Source organism: Molossus molossus, unplaced genomic scaffold (genome assembly GCF_014108415.1).
Source record: "Molossus molossus isolate mMolMol1 unplaced genomic scaffold, mMolMol1.p scaffold_m16_p_18, whole genome shotgun sequence".
NCBI lineage: Eukaryota > Metazoa > Chordata > Mammalia > Chiroptera > Molossidae > Molossus > Molossus molossus.
In genome coordinates, this window is record NW_023425353.1 from 53,254,701 (window position 1) to 53,274,110 (window position 19,410).

Consider the following 19,410-nt stretch of genomic DNA (forward strand, 5'->3'; position numbering starts at 1 on the left):
CACGTCTTCCGTCTGGAAACACACGTCTGGAAACTCGTTTCCCAGCTTCCCTTCTCCCTCACCGGCTGCTGCTTTTCTGCCTCCTCTGCGGCGCCCTGTTTACTAGTATGTCCTTCAGGGTTGGGGCCGTTTCGATCAACTCTGTGTACACAGCACCTAGGGCCCTGCCGGGTGAAGGGTGTAGACTGAGTGGATGAAGGAACGGGACTGGCCAAACCCGTTCCTTCAAACCCAGGAGAGTCCAACTCCAAAGCCCTTGTTTGACCCACTCTCCCAAGACGACTCTTCTCCCATTTCAAACAGTTCCCTAATCGAAAAAGATGTTCACTAGAAAAATAAATGCAAAATGGAGTGAAATACCTGGTGATGATATTCTTGAAACACCACACACATGCACACACACTTCTTATACTGACACAAAGACTTGAAATACTAAACCTACAGAGTACTGAAAACTGTAATAGTCTGTGTCCTCGGCCAAGCGCAGAAACCAACATTCCTGCCCAGCAGCTGAAAGCGCTAACAACTCTGCTTTGCAATGAGAAAATAAACACCGTTTCAGACACACAAAACCTGCATTTAGTTCTCGCCCTACTGGGGCCAGTAAACAACCCGCTTGGCTGGTGGGTGTGGCTCAGGGGCCGGTGTGGCTTCGGTGCCTGACCAGGAGCAAAGCCAGCTCCTTAGCCATTCCAGGGCGAGTATGGGCTGCTCTGAGGTGACAGGCAGCAAACAGGAACTGGGGCCTGCTGCCCGATTCTCTGAGACAGGTGAGCGACCAGAACCAGCAAGGAGCCCCGCCTGCCACCAAGCAGCAGCCACAGGCCGAGGTGAGGAATGTGCTGGAAGATCACTCGAATTCTGCATCTAGACCGTGTCCCACCCAGCCTGTATCCGTTTGTCACTCGTATGCAACAGGGCAAGGAGGGGCACTGACAGGAAGTTTCTAGAAGCTTTTTTAACAACATGACAGGCAAATTTTATGTCTGTTTAGTTTAACAAAAAATTGTGCATGTATTTGGAATTTCTTGGTTTAATCTTATTTTCTACTAATTCATTTTTTAAAATTTTTTATGCTTCTTATATTGATTTTTATTTTATTTATTTATTTATTTCAATTTTTTATTAATTTATTTTTGTTATAGATGTTTCTCCCCACCCAGGCTCCCTCCTCTCCATCCGGCCCCCACAACTAATTCATTTTTTTTTTTTTTTATCCTCACCCGAGGATATTTTTCCATTTTTTGTTCAGACAGAGCGGGAGGGAGAGAGAGGAAGAGAGAGAGAGAGAGAAACATCGATGTGAAGGGACACATCGAGTGGCTGCCACCCGCACGACCAACCAGGGCCGGGGACAAACTGCAACCGAGGTACGTGCCCTTAGCGGGAACCGAACCCGGGTCTCTCTGTACCGCAGGCCGACGCTCCAACCACTGAGCCAAACTGGCCAGGGCCACAACTAATTCATTTTTATTGCACTTTACTAGAGCATCTGTTTGCCAATGACTAAAAAGAAAAAGTTTAATGGCCCACGGAAAATATGAGAAGTAGTACAGGAGACAATAATAAAAAACTATCCGTGAAAAGACGCTCCAAGAGGAAAAAGCCACCGAACGGGAGAGAACCCCGGCAACACATTACGTAGGAACGTTTTGTGTGGAGAAGAAACCCTACATTGTGCAAACAGTCCATTTAGGTCCATCTGATCAGGTTCTGGAAGCTCAATGCCCATCCGCAGCCTTTGTCGTCTCAACTAAATATTCGAGTCACCGCTGCATGGCCTCAAGGCTGAAGGGCAGGGGCGGGCCATTCTTGTCCGTGGGGCAGTGGCACAGCTGTCCACACAGCTGTCCCGGGGGTGTTCTCCCTGCTTCACCGCCACCCCTGGGCCCCGGGACTGCTCAAGCGGAAGGGAACCTGCACTGGTGGCTGTGGACCCCGCCTGGTTTACAAACCCCACGCCCCACAGAGCCAACAGGTCTTGTCGGGGACCCCACGAGGGACATGCCCACACTCAGGGGAGCCCACAGCTGGGGTTCCGCTCCTGTGTCCATGACAGTTCCTGTGTCCCAGCCCCGTTCCCCAGTCGGGGGTCATTCTATCATAAGATTGTTGCTGGGAACCACAGCTGGCGACCCACGTTGGTCTGGTTTCCAGGGAAACAAGCCAGAAAGTCAATCCAAGGTCAACTCTGTCCCCGTGGAAGAAGAGAGGGCTCCGTCTCCCCTGTGCCCCGGCACAGAGGATGAGGAGCTCAGGCGGGGCACACGCTTTGGAAGTGCTGCGGGAACACCCAGGAGGCCGTGTTGCCAGGCCCACGACTCAGAGCAAGGTGTGAAAGCCAAAGGGGCCTGTGTGGAGCCCAGCCCGCCCCGAGGCCCTGCTGGCCCTGCGGGGGGAGGGCAGGCGGAGGGCACTTACCTTTCCCGCAGGCCTGCACCAGGCCGTACCACTCCCCGCAGCTGTTACACAGCAGGGTGAAGGCGCTCTCGCGGTGGCCCGTGACGTGGCCCGGCGCGCACACGTACAGCAGCTCATCGCCCATCTCCAGGCCGGTGCGTCCCTGCAGGATGGTGTGTGGGAACGAGGGCGGGTCTCCGCACGGCTTCTCTGAGGAGAAGGAACCACGGTCAGCAGTGGAAGGTGGGGGACAAACTTCAAGAACACCTCTCCCCTCCGGGGGTGCTGCCTGCGCCCTGGACGGGCCCAGAGGTTCCCTTTCGCTCGGGCAGGCCCAGGGCCTGGCACAGGGCCTGGCACAACGCGGCACTCAGAAAAGACTTGTTGAGTGAATAAATGTGCTTTTAAAACTCAACTTTGTATTTTAAAATTCCAGGCAACGTTACCCTTCAATGTATTCTTGAAAGGAGGACCCAGAGACATACATCCAGCGGCAAGCTCCTTTTTTTTTTTTGCCTTATTTACAGAAGTGAATAGGTACTCCCTGTCAAAAACTAAAATGTTGCCCTGGCCGGTTTTCTCAGTGGTTAGAGCGTTGGCCCGCAGACCAAAGAGTCCCGGGTTTGGTTCCCGTTAAGGGCATGTACCTCGGTTGCAGTTTGTCCCCGGCCCGGTTGGGGTCGTGTGTGTGGCAGCCACTCGATGTGTCTCTCTCACATCGATGTTTCTCTCTCTCTCTTTTTTCCTCTCTTCCTCCCACTCTTTCTGAAGATAAATGCAAAAATGTCCTTGGATGAGGATAAAAAAAACAATGAAAAACTAAAATGTGATAGACTACAAAGCACAGCAGAGGGTGCTTCTCCCCTCCTCCAATCTCAACCCTGACGGTAACACTGCCCAGTTGGTACATACAAGCAAATACAGATACAGACATATACAAGCACACATACCCACGCACGTGGATAGATAGACATAGACAGATATACTTGTGTGTGTGTGTGTGTGTGGTTTTTAACATAAATGGGGTTAGATCATATGTATTCCTGAGAACCTGCTTTAAAAAAATAAACAAAACTATTGTTTTGAGGAGTTTCAGGTTCACAGCAAAATTGAGTAGAAATTACAGCTAGTTCCTCTGTCCCTTCCCCTCCACAGGCACAGCCTCACCTATGATCAGCATCGACACCAGAGTGGTACATTTGTAACAACCGATGAACCTACACCGATACATTTTTATCACCCGTTTACATTTGGGTTCACTCTGTCGGGGAGCCTCACGCTTGGATCTGAAGATGGAGAAGAGCCCCCCCGGCCCTGCAACTTCTTCCTGTGTCTGCCCTGAAGCTGGCCCGGGAGTCAGTTTTGGGGGCTACAGCCCAGGTTTCCTTTTAACTCCCTGCCTTAGTTCTCCCGTGAGGTTTTCACTGGTGTGAATGCAAGAGGGGCTATGTGATAACCTGACAAGCTCAGGGGGCCCACATGGCAGGCCTTACACATTCAGTGACCAAAAGTAAACACACAGCATGGTCAGATCATAAATCCCTAACTGGGCAGGCTCTGGCGGGGAGTCCCGTCCCAGGACTACAGCTTCCTTAGCAAAGGTCAGTCTTTACAAGTGAGCCCTGTCCGTTGTTCTTATGTATTTAGGATAACAGACCTTTGAAAGGTCAAAGTGGTTTTCTTTTCTAGACCCCTCTAAGGCCCAACCAGAGGCATCAGACCGTGAGACCACCAGATCACAGAACCCCTCACTGTCACCTTGTTCCCTGCACGCCAACTCTATGTGCTATAAAGGTTAATTATTAACTACCCTGAACCCACCACTGTAAAAGAAGTACTGTATGTGTTTCTCCATTCTGCGTTTCATCCAGTTTGGGAGATTTCCCAAGCTTGCTTTCCCCTACCCTCTTAATCTACCACTGATGAATTTCATGTAGCCGCTTGACCTCTTCTCCTTTGACCCCACCGTATAACATAAGCTGCAAAACTGCTCTTGTCCGAAGCACTTTCTCAGTCCGTGGAGATCTTGCTTTCAGGCATGTCCTCAAAAATTTGGCTCAAATAAACTCTTATAAAACTTTTCTACGGGATGGACATTCTTTTGTCAGTACTAATGTATTGACTTATTTATTTATTTGTTTTTACTGGAAATGAGCCTCTTAGAAATGAATGTAGACTGGTTTATATTAAAACTTGTCAACTGCTTTTGAAAAAAATCTGTGGCTGGTCATGAAGCAGCCACGAAGGGGTCCACCTAAGGTTTCAGCCAGCAAGGGAGCCCAAGGGTGAGGAGGGGAGGCCCCAAATCTTCCTCCTTCCATATCAGGGGCAGCTGCCCGGCCGGCTCACGTGAGACCCTGGGGCAGAGACCCAAAGCACAGATCCAACACAGCCCCGTCACGTGCAATGACACTTTCACTGAAGTTCATTGAGCAAACAGGTTAAGGTTACAGAGTTGGGGCCTGAGTCAGCCACATCACCCCCAAGGTGGCCAGTGGGCGTTCTCAGGTAGTTATAGACAGAATCAATCCCATTTAAAATATAAAAAATATTGTAGTGGGTAAGCCTCAACTTTCCCCCCATTAAGTATGATGTCAGCTGTAGCGTTTTTTAAATTGTTTTGTTCACTGTTCTTTATCAAGTGGAAGAAGTCTCTTCTATTTCTAGTTGGCTGAGAGTTGTTATCGTAAGGAATGTTGGATTTTGTCAGATGTTTTTCCTGCACCTATCAGTGTGCTCAGGTACCTTCTCTTCCTTGGTTTCTGTGGTGGATGACCTTAACTGATTTCTGAATGTTGAACCAGCCTTGCCCATCCCACTTGGTTATGGTCTGGACATCTTTTTGGATATTGTTGGATTCAAACTGCTCTTATTTTGTTGAGGATTTTTGCATCTATGTTCATTTGTACTGGTCTGTAGTTTTCTTGTATTGTCTTTCCTTCAATTTGGTATTAGGGTAATGCTGGCTTCCTAGCAGGAGTTAGAAAGTATTTCCTCTGCTTCTAACTTCTGGAAGAGATGGTAGAGTATTGGTGTAATTTCTGCCTTAAATATTGGGTAGAAATCACCAGTGAACTCATTCTGTTTTGGAAGGTTATTAATTATTGATTCAGTTTCTTTCCTTACATGCTAGACCAGAAACTTGAAGTCATCCCCCTTCCAAATATTTTAGAGGCCTTTCCACATAAGAACTATAAATTACCTCAGTCTTTGAAAGGCTTCACTATATAGCACACATTATTTAATCATTACACTGACCTTGATGTTCATTCCAAGTTTTCACAGTTATAAATGATGCTACAACAGCTCAGAAGGACATTTTTGTACGTATCTTATTTCGTTAGGAAACACTTCTAGAAGTAGAATTGCTGCATCAAAGTGGTGTGGTGAGACCTTATTTTTGAAAAGGAAATAATTTTAAATTCAAATTTCCTCTTCTAATTTTTTAAGTTGGAAAGGAAAGCCTTTATTTCTTAAGCCGTCGAATTACCTTAGAAGCAAACTGCTTAAGGGAAGAGATGCTAAGAAAAGATGAAAATAGCAAACAGGACTTGTGCTGTGGGCCACCTTGACGGGCCTCGCAGCCTGTGGTTAGGGTGGCACTTTCTCAGAGAGCCATCGCTACGCATGTTCTTTAACTGGAGAGGTTTGGACTGAAAAGGGGTGTGGCCCTTTGGGAAGCCAGCACAGAATGTTGCATTTTAACCCAAACTGCCTTGACTGTAGCCCAGATCACCTATGTATTTCATCTATGTGGCAGCCATTTGAAAGTTGCCACAAATCCAGGGGCACCCCACTGACCAGAGAGGCATCATCCTTGGGTCCACTCGGTCTGAGCAGGGCATCCTGAGAAGGATGGAGCAAAGTCAATGAGCCTCAGTCAAATAAGGTCGAGCCAAATGCCATCTGGCGTCTCAGGGGCAAAAGGCTCTGTCTCTGTCTGCACCATCCTCAGCCAACTACACCTCATGCTGGACAGCCCAGTCTTTTCTCCTCATACCAGACCTAGTTTGAGGACACTGCAGGCTCTTCATCAGACACTCACTATCAAAGGACCAGCAGATACTTTCATCCTCATACAGCTCTATCTGGGGAACACAACACCAACTCTTTGGAAGGAAAATCCAGGAACAGGGTAACTGTTTTGAGAGTAAATGGGGAATTTCAGGCCAAATTCACATCCTACCAGACTCCTGGGACCTTCCCTCTCAGATGTCATTTCCAGAACGGCTCGGGCTAGATTCTGGCTCAGGAAAACCATAATAACGCTCCTGAGAGTCTGGGCACACATACCCTATGTTTCTGGATTTCCCACAAATGTTCAAGACAGGAAACACACTACTTCTTAGGTGGTGTGACCTCAGATGCTCCAAGACACCAATTCTATGCCCTACACAACCACACGTGCCAAACACACCACCCATGTCCAGGGGCAACTTGAATCAGTTCCTTTCACTAACCTTCCCATCTGTAACCTCAGGAGGGAGCTATGGAAAACAGCTGTCTATATATATATATACCTGAGCCTTATTCTCCTCTTTAGGGAAACTTACATTTGGGCCGTCTTCACTGTGATTCTCAATCATTCCACAGATAGTGATTGGGGTTTGGGGATTTCTCAAGAGCTGGGTTTCAGCAGTTTCAACAGCAAGAGCAATCTATTATTTCCCCGTCCAAGGAAAGAAATTTTATAAGAGCTCTTGTCTTTCAAACAACTAGAAGTAATGAACGATGAGCCATTTTCAATTTCAAAGAGGGAACTTCTGATAACCGGTTTCCATAGAGTTTAGAACTCATATACAAGCTGATGCTTTTAATCGGAGAGATTTTAAGACTTCAAGCATGAGTTCTGAGGTTCTAAAGAAGAGCCTGCAACCCCCCAATATTATTTCACTACCAAGGATGTCGAAGTTCCGTCACAAATGCTTGACCTCTCCTCCTTCCTTCCGGTGTTACTAAGCTATGTGAAGAAGCTGATTTTTGTGCCCACCTGCCCAGCTCCACCTTACTCCACCCAGGACACAACCAGCACTGTCCTCCCCATTCCAACCAACTTTATCGTTTGTCCTCATGGTCTCTGTCACTGCTTCTCAAACATGACTGTGCATCAGAATCTCCTGAAGGACGTGTAACATAGACTCTGCTGTGTTTTTTAGTTTCTGGGTCAGTAGGTCAAGGTTAGGGCCCAAGAATCTGCATTAGTAATAAGTTCCCAGGTGATGTGAATAGTACTGGTCCAGGGACTATCCCTGGAGATCTACTGCTCTAGATAATTACTGCACCCTCCAAAACAGGCAAAGTTAATACAGTGATACCTCGGTTCTCGAACATAATTCGTTCCAGGAGGACGGTCGAGAACCAAATTGTTCGAGAACCGAAGCAATGAAACCAATAGGAAATAATGGAAACTGGATTAATTCGTTCCAAGCCCCAGAAAATGCCTATTTACTGGCCTAATTTGTATATAATATGTAGAAAAACGTAAGTCTCAACAAGAAATAAAAGTGTACAGTATGTCTAAGGGTTAAATTCAGTGTCAAGCGTGACTCTCTCCACAAAGCGTGACTCTCTCTCTGCACTCACACTGAGGACGCGAGCAAGGCGCGCTGGGCCGAATGAACGCCATTCGGCTCAACTCGGCTCATCTCGGAAGTTCGAGTTCCAAATATTTGTTCGGATTCCGAGACAAAAGTTTCTCGAATCTCCTGGTCGAATACCGATTTGGTCGAAATCCGAGGCGTTCGAGAACCGAGGTATCACTGTATATGGTGATGGCAATCAGAACAGAGGTTGCCTCTGCCCCGCTGGGATGGGGAGAGGCGGAGCCCTTGTGGAAAGGGGCTCCAGGGAACGATCTGGGGTGGAGGAAATGTTCTGCATCTTGACCGATTATGAGTGATTTTCGTTTTCTTTATACTTTCTATGACAGTGACCACAAGTTCATGTTTATCATTAGGACATATATTAAAAATATAAAACGGAGCTCATGAAACCCATCTCATTAGGTTGTTACCAGAATGAAATGAGCTTATGCCTTGCTCAGTGCCCAGTACATGCCTGGAACTTCACAGGGACATAAATAAACATGGGTTTTATTTCCCAAGTAAGTTGGAGACTGATGGTCTTTTGAATCATTCTTCAAGGAATGATGGTGATTGAATGTCCAGTTCCCTCAAACTAAATACGGCCAAGCAAACGTTGGCTGAACAGGAATGGAGGGAGAAAGGGCAAAACAAAATGGTTCATAAGATCCATCAAAATATGGACCCATTGGCACTATTCTCTGGCTGCTCAGACACTGCTGTTCCTGGGGACTGACGGAGTGTCAGGACTGACGTAGCACCGGTTTTTGGAATGGAAGACCTCAGTCCCAGGAAAGCAAGACCTGCTGCTGTCCAGGCCTGGGGGGGTGGGTGGCAGAGACGGGAGCCCCACTGCTCTGTGTGACGGGATGATCGGGGCTGCCCTCTGATCCCACCTCAGACTTGCCCCGCAGCTACTGAAGCTGCTGGGATGCTCTGGTCCGACTCACTCTTCCGAAACTGAGTACCGGTTCCCCAGAGCTAGTCTCCCCAGACCACTGTTCCCTCTGCCTGCGATGTCCTCCCCTACCTTCCCTAACAGTTATTTCCAGAAACAAAATCTTCAAATCCCACCTCAACTGCCATTGACTCAGGAAGTCTCCCTAATTACCCTCCTTGCTTGTGTCATGGAAACACATTCATCTCTCATTGATCCTTATACACGCAACTTCTTGAGGGTGGGAATGAGACCTCTATATCCAACTGCCTGTCTGTCTGTCTGTCTGTCTATTCACCCACCTGAGCACTGGCTTTGGCAATACACCGGACAAATAAACAAATTGCCAATATGAAGTCAATGCTAAGGGCTCAGAATCTCCCGCACTCCCTCAGGAGATCCTGGACGAAGTAAGTTCTCTCGGGTGTTCACAGCATTGCAGTTGGTTCCAGTCACCCAACGGAGCCAGGGAATTTCATTTCCCCAAAGCCAATCCCGAGGCACGGGGCCTCCTCCAGGAACACCTGGGAACTGGCCACTCTTAAAATGTCCTGGTCACACTCAAAACGGGCATCCAGCTCTCTCTTTGCTGACATAAAGGAAGGGAATGATTCCATTTCTGTTTTTAAGGGAAGTAGAGGCAATAGTTGAGTGTGCAAGGGGGGGAGAGCGCAGTGCTGGGTGGGCGGGTTGGTGAGTGTGCTGGTGGGGGAGCAGCCCGGCCAGCCCGGGGAGGGGCCAGCAGCACACCCAGAGCGGAACCTGGCGGGGGCAGTCCAGACCCCACGCGTCGACACCAGACCAGCTGCCAAGAGAAGCAGAGCCGGAGAACCAAGTGGAGGCAGCTTATTCATCCACATCCAATTGGTTAAAAATAACTTCACTATTAGTTTAAGTGAGATCACCGCAGGACTGGAAATTCGCTCTCAGTGAGACAAAAGTCCTGGAAGGAAAATGAGAAAAGTCTACATTCGTGATGAACTTTAGTTCAAAAAAGAAACACAGGAGGAAGCTGTCTGGATGTGCCACAGGCTCTGTTTCCCTTCTGGTCTGCACGAGGGACCCGCCTGCCGTTTCTGGGTTAGCGCGCAGAGCTAAGCAGCCCTTGAGGCGTCCCTGGGGAAAAGGCGACCTTTGGAGACGATGCTGCTGGGTGGGGTGCTGACCCAGACCTCACGTACACCCCACGGGAGCCCCAAGGAACCACCTGTCTCAGTTCTGCTAGGGCGCCACACCTGCTTCAGCACAGATGACCCTGCGGACTGCGCTGTCAGCCGAGACTCCACCGCGCAGGGCAGAGGACCACGTGGGAGCAGTTTACAGGCTCTTTCTAAACCAGCGGTTCTCAACTTGGGGGTCGCGACCCCTTTGGGGATCGAATGACATAACAGTAGCAACATTAGTTATGAAGTAGCAATGAAAATAACTTTATGGTTGGGGGGTCACCACAACATGAGAAACTGCATTAAAGGTTCGCGGCATTAGGAAGGTTGAGAACCATCCTTTAGAATCTAACGGATGAAAAGCAGAGGAACAGGGACAGAGCTCTCCTGCTCCCAAGAGAGAGCAGCCCTGTGATTCTAATCCCACCACAGCACGCGTTGCTGGGTCCCCTCACGCCCCTGAAGCCGCCTCACAAATCAGGCCCTTGGGACTAAGACTCCAGTCTTCCCTGCACAGTCCCGCCCGGTTGACCCGGAGGTGACGGGAGCTGGGCTGGGCTCAGGCAAACTGCTCTGGGATGCAGGGCTCCTGAGTCCAACGATCCACACGCTGTGCAGGCTTCACTAAAATTACGTCAGGCCTGGTCAGTGTGGCTCAGTGGACTGAGCATCGTCCCATGAACCAAGAGGTGGCTGGTTCAACCTCCAGTCAGGGCACACGCCCGGGTTGCAGGCTCGATCCTCGGGAGGGGACGTGCAGGAAGCAGCTGATCAATGTCTCATCGATGCTTCTCTCTCTCCCTCTCCCTTTCTCTCTCTAAAATCAATAAGAGCATATTCTAGAAAATTGTAATAAAATGGCATCAGTCTTCACACCTTCACATGCATCGACCGATGTCACGCATTTACTTCACACGTTGACTCCCCATGACTTAGGTTTTCATGTGTGTGTGTTTTCCTGTTGTTGTTATTGTTTTGGAGGAGTATATAGATCATTTTATTCTTTTGAAGTTTCTTATTTTTTATATAATTTCAAAGTTACGGAAAAAGTATAAGAACAAGGAACTCTCATAAAATCTTCTATCCAGAGTCACTGTGTTTTACTTTGGCCTCATTTGCTTTATCATCCTTCTCTCTAGATAGATAGATATAGATATGTATAGATATAGATATCTATATAGCGAGACAAATATATATATGAATATGTATGTATGTGTATCTATACCTGTAATTCTTTTCTGAACCATTTGAGAGTAAGTTGTAGATATGATGTCCCTTTTTTTAAAATCCTCACCCAAGGATATTTTTTCATTTATCATCAGATAGAGTGGGAGGGAGAGAGAGGGAGAAACATCTATGTGAGAAGGACACATTGACTGGTTGCCTCCCACATGACCCAGCCAGGGCCAGGGACAAACCACAACTAAGGTACGTGTCCTTGACCGGAATCGAACCCAGGACTCATTGGTCCATGGGTCAATGCTCTAACTGCTGAGCCAAACCAGTAGGATGATATGATGTCCCTTCATCCCTATAAACCTTGGAATGTATTTCCAAGAATGAGGATATTCTCCTACATAAATGCAACACAGTTACCAAAGTCAGAAATTTAAATGCTGATACCATACTATTATCTAATTCATAATCCATATTCAGATTTCATCAATTACAGCTCTTTTCTCCTGGTCCAGGGTACAATCTAGGATCACAAATTTCATTTCAGTAGCAAGTGTTTTTAGTCTGTTTTATTTAGTTTTATATTATTTTTCTTCATTGATTTGAGAGAGAGAGGAAGGGAGAGGGAAAGAGAGAGAGAAACACTGATGAGAGAGAACATCGACTGGCTGCCTCCTGCAGGCTCCTTTTGACTTATTAACTCCTCTGACCCCTTCCCTGGAGATTAGAATTTGGTGCCTCTGAGATGCGGCCTGAGGGTATGAATTTCTAACAAATTCATCTGGTATTTCTCATCATCAGAGAGAGTTGGGAAACTGCATCAGAGAAGTAGTTCTCAAACTGCTCTACATGTTAAAATCACCAGGGAGCTTTAAAAAACTCCAACTGTCCAGCACATGTATATCAGATTCTCTAGGGCTGGCGCCCAGGCATCAGTGTTTCTTAGAATCTCCCAGATGAGACCAGTGTGCAGCGATGCAGCACCCGTGCTGCAGTCTGTGACTGATGGGGAGGCAGCTGGCTTTCTCTCATTCGTGTGAGCATTCCCTACGAACAGCTTATGTTTCCCATAATGAAGGTGGACTGATTTCGGTGCACATGAAATTCTGCCCTGGAGACTCCTTTATGGTTTTCTCCTCATCACTCAGCTGATTTTCCAGGACGAAGTTGAATTTTCCTTCCTAGGGTTAGTTTCCTAAATCCTATGCATTTCCATTTGGGGAGAAGGAATGTTTTGTTTTTTTTTCTTTTCAGTGTGCTGTCTACTAAGAAGAGAGTATCAGTGACTGTAGCAGATTTGTTTGGGGGTTGCCCATACTCCCTAGACACCTTTACCATGTCTATGCACAGGGTCGCCCGTGCATCTTGGCTGAAGTGTGGCACTCAGGTTACTGGAACCCTTTGCCTCTGCACATCAAAAAACAGAACAGCCTGGGAATTACATCTCCCTGAAGCAGCCCTTAACCAATGACTGACAGGTGCATTGGTATAAATACCCCTGTTCTCTCACACCTGATCTGAAAAACCGTGCCGACCCACACTGTCTCCAGAGATAACCTGTGGGATGGAGCTGAAGGTACCCCCACCTCAACGCCACTGTGGACTCTGCTCAGTATTTCACCATTGCTTGGTCCCCTTCTTCTCTCTGTCCACTTCCCCACTGTCCTATTGCTTTTCTTTGGAAGTCTCCCTTATATACCATGTGCAGTGAACCCTCATCTCGGGGTCTGCTTCTAGAGATTGCAACCTAAGATGGCAACACCCCACGAGCACACCCTCCAGAACCTTCACAAAGGCTCTGGAACTGACCTTCATCCTTAATACAAAGGGCACTGTAGGTGCCACCAGGAGCCGGGTTGCTGTCAATTCTCACATCGACAGCTCTCACGACCGGTTGCTCACCACTCCCCTTGCTACACACGGTTGTCCTGAAATCGACAAAGAAGACACTGGGTTAGGGGGACTCACTAAAAATGGGAAGGGACATTCTTTCTGCTGTCACCTTGGACTCAGCAGAGATTTTTCTGATTCTGGAGCTTTGGCCGAAAGCACCAGAGATACTCGCGCCAGACAAAGTCTAACATCAGGGAAACATAGCTGATGCTTAAGTTGAGGTCATATGTATAAATTCAAGTTTCAGAGGCAATAAATACACTGTTTTTTTTATTTCATAACATTCTACTTTCTCTTTTTTTAGAGGGTGTGTTTTGCTGTTCTTTTTATAGTCCTTAAGCTAAAGTTCATGAACCTTAAGCCTTTTTCCTTTTCTAACACAAGCATTTAATGCTTTACATTTCCCTCAAGATATAACTTAAGTAGCATCCCATAGGTTTGAGTCTGTTGTATTTTTAATATCATTCAGTTCTACTTATATGCTCATTCCCATTACAATTTATGTTTGCCCTGTGATTTACTTAGGGACACCTTTTGCAAAGAGCAAATAGTAGAATTCGCTGACAGCACCCTGGAGACGCGAGTGAGCGTGCTTGTGTGTTGCCTGCGGCCATCCGCCAGCCAGACGACGTCAGGGCCATCATCTACCGCAGGGTGCTCAGAGCCTGTTCCTTTCTCAGTGGCATCGTTCCTGTCTTCTCTGAGTCCGACTGAAGACGCAGTTTTCTCCTGGCCGGCCGCAGGAACGACTTCTCCACAAGGAGTCCGTGGGTTGGGAACTCAGACAGGGCACAGTGAAATGGCTCATCTCTGCTCTGTAATGTCTAAGGACCTGAGCTGGGGAGACTCAGGCTGGTGACAACTCAGCAGCGGACGGCTAGAATCGCCTGGAGGCATCTGCGCTCACGTTTCTGGCAGTTCATGCATGATGGCCAGGGCACTGGTTGGGGCTATTGGTGAAAGGACCTCCTAGGGGCATCGCCATCTGGTCTGGGCTTCCTCGAAGTATGGCCATCTCGCGGCAGTTCGACTTGTTACGGGGCATCTCAAAAGTGACTGTCCTCAGAGAGTCAGGCATGGAGTTTTCTGACCTTCTCAGAAGTCACATAGTATTCCTCCTGGTGTATTCTATTGGTCGTGGCAACACTATGCTGCGCCTGATTCACAGGGAGAGGACATGGACCCCCTCTTCCCAATGGAAGCAATGTGAGAGCCTGTGGCCAATCTGAACCCTGCACACCATCTTCCTGTTCGTATGCATGTAGCCATGTATCCGCAGAGGGAAACAGAGAAAGAGTGTACACCAGACAGTCGAGCGTCATTACCACTGACGTAGGGAAGAAGAGACAAACTTGCTTGGACTTTATACCTATCTGTAGTCTTTGACATATTTACAAGTATGTATTATTTTTGTAATTTAATAAGGAAATTCAAAATAACCAAGTCAGGGGGAATACACTGACAGAATTCCAGAAAAATGTTTTCCTCTGAGAAATTAAAACAAGAATGCACTGGAAGCCACGGCCCGCTGCATGCTCGCTAACCTGGCACCTCGGTGAAACAGTGATGTAGTCCGGCAGAAGCCCTGGTGGGCAGCCGAGTGAGCGGGAGGGACCGCCAGCCGGGCTCGCCTGACTTACCCCAGGGTGCCGTCCGCCAGCCAGCCGGTGCTGCACACCGCGACGGTGCAGTCCTGGACCACCCTCTGCAGCTCGTCCGCAGACACCAGGTGGGCACCCCTGCTCGTGCAAGAAAGCCGAGCCGCCTCCAGTCCCAGCCCCTGCGAGCCATTCTGGGACTCCAGCACGAAGAGCTTCCCTGTGGGGGACAGGCACGGACACAGGCTCACTCCAGGTTCATGGGGATGGAATCGCTGCACACTTGCTCTCCGGCACACACCTGTCGGAACTGTACCTTCCTCCCTGCCGAAGACCCAAGTGCAGCAGCTATCCCGTGCCACGCGTCCCTGGGGCTAGGTGTGGACAATCACGCTAGTGTTTAAACCCATTTTTTGCTCTTCTTAAAAAAACAAACAAATAAAAAGGAATTAGCCATCTGCTCTGGCATGTTTATCTGGATGAGCCCTTCAAATATCCCTTTTCAAAGGGTGCTTTACAAACACCGTGTGGCAAAGCTCAGTGTCCTGAGTGTCCCTGAGAAGGGTCACTCGGTGTCCAAGGCACTGATTTAGGCTGCAGTTTTGCCTGCTTTTGCCTGCCCCAGCCCTGGGGTGGCCGCAGACATCACGGATGGACCCTTTCTCTCTGCCCCACTGTTTCAAGGCATCATCAGGCCCTTCCCACAGTAAGTTCACTGCACTTTTCCCCAACTAGACAAGACAGCAGTGGCCGAGTCCAGTGCATGTAGTGGCCTCAAAAAACGTGTGACAGATGGGTGGAATAGGAGCGTGAATTCAGGCAGCGGTGGAAGCTGATGCTAAGAGCAAAGAGAGCGTGGGCAAGAAAAATCATAATGCGGAGGGGAGCACTGTGGTCCCCAGGAGCCTTCCGAAGGGAAGTGGCCCTGTGAGGTTTAAGGTAACGGCAGGAGACAAAAAAAAAAAAACAGTTAAAAGGAGACACTTTGCTTCCACCTGTCAGCAAAATTATCATACTATGTTGAATTTATTAGGATAAGACCCTTAACAGTCATCTACTACAAAACCGTTATAATAAATATAATAATCCCACCTGTGGAACCAAAAGTTACAATAAAAATGCAAACTTTTGCCCTGGCCGGTTTGGCTCAGCGGTTAGAGCATCCGCCTGCGGTCCTGAGAGACCCGGGTTCAGTTCCCACTAAGGGCACGTACCTCAGTCGCAGTTTGTCCCCGGCCCTGATTCAGTCATGCGGGAGGCAGCCACTCGATGTGTCCCTTTCACGTCGATGTTTCTCTCTCTCTCTCTTCCTCTCTCTCTCTCTCCCACTCTCTCAGGTGAGGAAATAAATAAATAATAAATAAATAAATAAACGCAAACTTTTTTCCCAGTGAACATACTGTAGGTGACTGGTGCGCCCTTAGACTTGGAACCATGCAGTACCTAACCTGAATCCCTGTACGTGCAGGCCCTGCCTGGAGAAGAACATGCATCCCAAGACACTTTTGCACTAATGGCATTTACCTTTCTGGAAAGAAATGTTATGAAATTAAACTGAGGTTTTGGTGGTCAAGGGGGATAAAAGTGAAAGCCTAGGGCTAACATGAGGCGAGGGATTTGATCACCTCTCCTCCCCCTCCACCATCACACACGTAAATACACGACACTGGGACTCGGAAGGGTTAAACTCTCAGGATAAGAGTGAATAAGGAGAAAGAATACTCCCTTCTCTCCTTCCCAAGGGACTGCTGGAAAAGTTGCCTTTGTGCTAGGAAATCAAATAAAGCTCAATGGGAATTGCAGTTCCAACAAAAATTGCTATCTAAGATACTTCAAGCCATGGATTTAGCGTAAAGTACCTGAGACTGAACTTTATCCAGACACCTGGTAAGAACAATGTAAACCCTCTCTGGAGATTTAGGAAAAAAACACACAAAAAAACCTTCACCTTACGCATCAGGAAATCCCATACAAATATTTTTTCAAAGGCAATGAAATACAGTGGAAGCTGTAAGATACAGCTGGAAGGATAAGGAAACAAGGCACCATGAGTGAGAAGCAACAGATATGACACGTAGCAGAAACTGACCTAAAAACAAGTCTAATACTGGTATTAAAAGGCAAGATGATAAAACAATGATTATTACTATATTTAAAGAAACAAAAGACAAGTTGGAAAATATCTGCAAAGAATAGTAAACTTATAAAAAGTAATTCAGTTGATTTGCAAAAGAACCAAATAGGACTTCTAAAAATTAAAGATACAATGGAAAATTTAAAACGCAAAGGATGTTTTCAGCTGCGTATCAGACACAATTAAACAGAAAACTTAACCTTGAAAAAGAAATCAGAAGAGGTCATCCAAAATGTAGTAATGAGACAAAAAAGATGGAAAATATTAGGATAATAAAGAGACATAGAGAAAAGAATAAAAATTAACTTGTGTTTTAATCAGAATTTCTGGAGAGAAGAGAAAAAAAATGAGGTGGAATGGATAACTGAGGACAAAATGCCTGATAATTTTATAGAACTGATAAATATTCCAATACATAGATTATGTCCAATAATAAATCCCAGCGTTGAAAAAAAATCTGTAAGGAGACATATACTAGTGACACTGCAGAACAATAGAGACAAAGAACACATTGTTCAAGTAAACAGATAGAAGGGGCAGAATACTTTCAAAGTAGTAGTTAGACTGACAGCTGACTACTATAACAGCAACAATGGAAGCAAGAATACAGTTACTAGCAGGGAAAAAAAGTATAGAATTCTATACTCACTGAAAATATATTTAAAAATCAGAGGCGAAGCAGACAGTTTTTTGTTTTTTCAGATAAGCCAGAACCAAGACAATTTATCATGAGCAGATTCTCCTTGTAGGAAATACTAAAAGAAGTATTTCAGGCAGGAAGAAAATTATCTGAGAGGCAAGAAAGAATAGAAAGGGGGAAATCAATATATGGTTACATATAAATAAACACTGATTATATAAAATTGCAGCCAACAAGAGCAGAATACACATTCTTCTCAAGTACTCATGGAACATTCTTCAGAATAGATCATATGCTAGGCCATAAAATAGGCCTCAATAAATTTAAAAGAATTAAAACTGTACAAAGTATGTTCTCTAATCACAGAGGAGTGGAATTAGAATGTAATAACAGAAATAAATTGGGAAATTTATTAATAAATGAAAATGAAACAACCCACTCTTAAATAACTGATAAATCAAAGGTGAAATTAGAAAACACTTTGAAATAAATGAAAACCAAACATACCACAAATTTATGGAATAAAGTTAATGTACTGCTTACAGGTAAACTTAGTAACTATAAAAGTCTACATCAGCCCTGGCCGGTTTGGCTCAGCGGTTAGAGCGTCGGTCTGCGGTCCAGAGAGACCCGGGTTCGGTTCCCGCTAAGGGCATGTACCTCGGTTGCAGTTTGCCCCCGGCCCTAGTTGGTTGTGTGGGTGGCAGCCACTCCATGTGTCCCTTTCACGTCAATGTTTCTCTCTCTCTCTTCCTCTCTCTCCCTCCCACTCTATCTGAACAAAAAATGGAAAAAAGTCCTTGGGTGAGGATAAAAAATAAAAAAAAAGTCTACATCAAATAAAGAAAAAAGATTTCAAATAGCCTTCCATTTTAAAACACTGGAAAGGAAGAGTATACTAAGCCCAAAGCAAGCAGAAGTTAGGAAATAATAAAGATCAGAGCAAACATTAATAAAATAAACAACAACAAAGAATAAAAATAAAATGAAAAGCTGGCTTTTGTAAAGACCAGTAAAATTCACGAACAGTTAGCTAAAATGACTGAACCAAATAAGTAAATAAATAAAGACTCAAATTACTAAAATCAGAAAAGATGGCACAGATATTACTCTGACCTTATAGAAAGGAAAAGTGTTATCTCCATTTTTTAGTAAAAGGTTAGTGTTAATGATCTGTCCAAGATTTTACAGCTGGGATAGAAAACCAGGCAATCTGGCCCTGTGTCAGTGATCCCAATCACAGTGCTACACTGTCTCTCAATAACAATAACAACTAGGAAATCGTCCTTGTGAGTGGAAATTACAAAACATATTTCTAAATAAACCATGGGTTCAAAGTCGAAACCACAATTGAAATACGGCATTTTTATTTAATTGACAAAACCCTGCGGAGAAACTAAGGTACTGAAGGGAAATGTATAGCCTCACGTGCTCACATTACAGAAGACAACTGGTTGATAATTAATTATGTGCATTTCTAACTCAAAAACATAGGGGAAAAAAAACAAAAAATTAAAGCTTCTAAAGAATTCAAAGAGGGAATTAATAAAGATAGAGCAGAACCAATGAAATGGAAAGCAGATGTTAATAGAGAAAATAAAGCTGAAAGTTGCTTCTTTCTAAAGAATGATAAAATTGACACACCCTTAGCAAGATTGATCAAGACTAAAAAAGAGAAAATAGAAATTACCAATATCAAGAATAAAAGGGGACATCACTACAGATTCCATGGGTACTACAAAAATAATAAGAGATTATTATGCAATAGATCATAGTACATTTGACAATTTAGATGAAATGGACAAGTTTCTTTTAAAAAAAAACTTAGCAAAATTGACACAAAACAAATAAGAAAATGTGAATATTCCTTTATCTACTAAAGAAATT

The 19,410-nt window shown here is 45.9% G+C and overlaps 1 protein-coding gene across 1 annotated transcript in view; it reads right to left on the reverse strand.

Annotated features, from left to right (window-relative positions):
• The window catches only part of SUSD5 (sushi domain containing 5), a 43,606-nt gene that overhangs the window by 20,235 nt on the left and 3,961 nt on the right, over nt 1-19,410 (reverse strand). The window contains exons 3-5 of the mRNA XM_036266295.1: nt 14,792-14,969; nt 13,068-13,186; nt 2,422-2,610 (exon numbers count right to left, since the gene is read on the reverse strand). Coding sequence (XP_036122188.1) covers nt 2,422-2,610; nt 13,068-13,186; nt 14,792-14,969 — 486 coding nt within the window. The remainder of the gene's footprint in view (nt 1-2,421; nt 2,611-13,067; nt 13,187-14,791; nt 14,970-19,410) is intronic.